At 41.2% G+C, this 2,842-nt stretch overlaps 1 protein-coding gene across 3 annotated transcripts in view; it reads left to right on the top strand.

The window, feature by feature from the left end:
• The first annotated feature begins 737 nt into the window (after positions 1 to 737).
• LOC100175930 (fibropellin-3-like) overlaps positions 738 to 2,842 on the top strand; it is an 11,502-nt gene continuing 9,397 nt past the window's right edge. Inside the window, exons 1-3 of one of the 3 annotated variants that reach the window (XM_026839236.1) lie at positions 738 to 909; positions 1,495 to 1,794; positions 2,134 to 2,342. In XM_026839236.1, the coding sequence (XP_026695037.1) occupies positions 798 to 909; positions 1,495 to 1,794; positions 2,134 to 2,342 (621 nt within the window). In that variant the 5' untranslated portion in view covers positions 738 to 797. The remainder of the gene's footprint in view (positions 910 to 1,494; positions 1,795 to 2,133; positions 2,343 to 2,842) is intronic. The other 2 variants (XM_026839237.1, XM_018816313.2) reach the window with 2 other exon arrangements.

The raw sequence follows: 2,842 nt of genomic DNA on the forward strand, positions 1-2,842 counted from the left end.
TTGACGGTTATTACGCCCTTTTGGATCTTGTGTATTGTAAATAGTTTAAAATACACGCCTTACGTTAGAGGTCGCGAACTTAAAACTTAAAGCGGAACAATTGCTCTTAAACAACCAAAATCTTAAACAACTAAAATCTTAAACAACTAAAATCTTAAACAACTAGTGGTGTGATTTACACCTTGTATTTGCGAATGATAGTTGTAATATTGTATGACCCATAAGTGCTTGGCGTTAAATTCGGTGAATCTGGCCTTGATCTAACGCTCATAAAGTTGGACGATTCTCGTAACGAAATAACAGTCACGATCAACTGCCACATGTGTGTATACCTTGCCTGTGTCGACTTCATGGTTTTGGGTTCGAAGCTTGTCGCCGCTATTTCTCATGTGTGTGGCAATTGTAGCCACCCAGTAATAAAAGTATGAAACAGAACAGCTGTGTTTTAACAACCGTCGTTGCCCGCCATGCGAGGATAAATAAGTTACATACTTGGTAACTCATAAGTGGGCACAAGGTGTATGAAACAGAACACCCGTGTTAATTACTGTCGTTGCCCACCATGCAAGGATAAATAAGTTACATACTTGGTAACTCGTAAGCAGGCACGAGGTGTATGAAACAGAACACTTGTGTTATAACGACTGTCGTTGCCCTTTTGTTGGAAGAAAATAAGTTACTTTCATTTGTAAAATTAATGCTGATTTCTAAGCGACATTTTTTTATTTCCCAGTTTAGTGTTTTGTTTAAATTCGCGCCCAAAGCATTACATTGGGTTTTTTACTCCCCGACGAATCATGCCGCATAGCCCGCTGTGGGTAGTACTGGCTGTTCTATGTTTGTTTACCCTCCCTCCAGATATTTCGGCCGTAAGACCTCCTGATCATTTCCAAACTAAATCCGTTTCCGGTGCGTATTCGTGGAAATTATAGACTTATTGATGTCTGGTGTATAAAAAGACACCCATGTTGTAACCCCACAGTGAGCATGAGGTGTATGAATACACCATGTGTGTCTGGTGTATAAGAAGACATCCATGTTATAACCCCACAGTGAGCATGAGGTGTATGAATACATCATTTGTGTCTGGTATATAAGAACACACACATATTATAACTTGACAGTGAGCGTGAGGTGTATGAATACACCATGCGTGTCTGGTGTATAAGAAGACACTCATGTTATAACTTGACAGTGAGCATAAGGTGTATGAATACACCATGTGTGTCTGGTGTATAAGAAGACATTCATGTTATAACTCAACAGTGAGCATAAGGTGTATGAATACATCATGTGTGTCTGGTATATAAGAAGACACCCATGTTATAACTTGACAGTGAGCGTGAGGTGTATGAATACACCATGTCTGTCTGGTGTATATAAAGACACCCATGTTGTAACTCGACAGTAAGCATGAGGTGTATGAATACACGATGTGTGTCTGGTGTATAAGAAGACACCCGTGTTATAACTCGACATTGGTTTGTGTTTCAGGCCATGGTGTAATCAGTTTCAACACCGGCTCTTTCGGGGCTAATTTTGGGCTCTTCGCTACTAATGGCGATCAGGCAACAGCCGTCATCTACGTTCAAATTTGGGGCGTTTATTCGAGCAATTACACATTACGGGGAAATGTTTCCCGTTCGGGTGATGTCCGGCATTTTTCGAGAGCAAATGGCAACCTATATGAAACTGTCACCAATCTAACTCAAAACACCGAGTACACTGTGGTTGCTGAAGTTTTGGACAACAACAACGATTCAATTGTAAACTTTACCGCCAACGTGAAAACAGGTTCGTTTTTTTAGGTGTTGGCACTAGTGAAGAATCCTACTCCTACGGTACGTTACAGATTACTGAGATTAGGCTGGTAGGAAAGTGTTAGAGTTTGGTAGTTAAGGGGGCCGGAGTCAGGGTTATAGTTATATGGGTTAGTGGTTAAGTTTAGCGGCTAGCAAAACGTAGGAAAGGACTCTTCACTAGCACTCAAAGTGTTCGTTTAAAAAAATATGCTATTTTTCCTAGATCGGCTGTGTAATTTTGGACACAAAATGGGGGCCAATTTGCTTTTATAGAATAATGGGTTGTTCATGGCATGGACTCTGGTTCCAACTTGTTTAACTTATTTTTCAGTAACCACAAAGTATTTCTTTGACAATGATCTTACATCAACCCCAAAAGAGATAACAACACCCGGATGGCCAAACAATTATCCAGATAATGTTTTCTACTGTTGGAACCTGACAGCGGATCCTGGTTTTAAAATTGAGCTAACAGTACATGAAGGAGAGAGTGAAACATATGACCAGTTGTATGCCTATGAACCTCATACACGGTTCTATGTAAGTGATTGTTGTTGTCATACTGCTGTCGAGTTATAACACACAACTGTTCTGTTTCATACACCTCGTGCTCGCTTACAAGTTACCACGTATGTAACTTATTTATCCTCGCATGGCGGGGCAACGACAGTCGTTATAACACGGGTGTTCTGTTTCATACACCTCGTGCTCGCTTACAAGTTACCACGTATGTAACTTATTTATCCTCGCATGGCGGGCAACGACAGTCGTTATAACACGGGTGTTCTGTTTCATACACCTCGTGCTCGCTTACAAGTTACCACGTATGTAACTTATTTATCCTCGCATGGCGGGGCAACGACAGTCGTTATAACACGGGTGTTCTGTTTCATACACCTCGTGCTCGCTTACAAGTTACCACGTATGTAACTTATTTATCCTCGCATGGCGGGGCAACGACAGTCGTTATAACACCGGGTGTTCTGTTTCATACACCTCGTGCTCGCTTACAAGTTACCACGTATGTTACTTATTTATCC

Source organism: Ciona intestinalis, unplaced genomic scaffold (genome assembly GCF_000224145.3).
Source record: "Ciona intestinalis unplaced genomic scaffold, KH HT000175.1, whole genome shotgun sequence".
Classification (NCBI taxonomy): domain Eukaryota; kingdom Metazoa; phylum Chordata; class Ascidiacea; order Phlebobranchia; family Cionidae; genus Ciona; species Ciona intestinalis.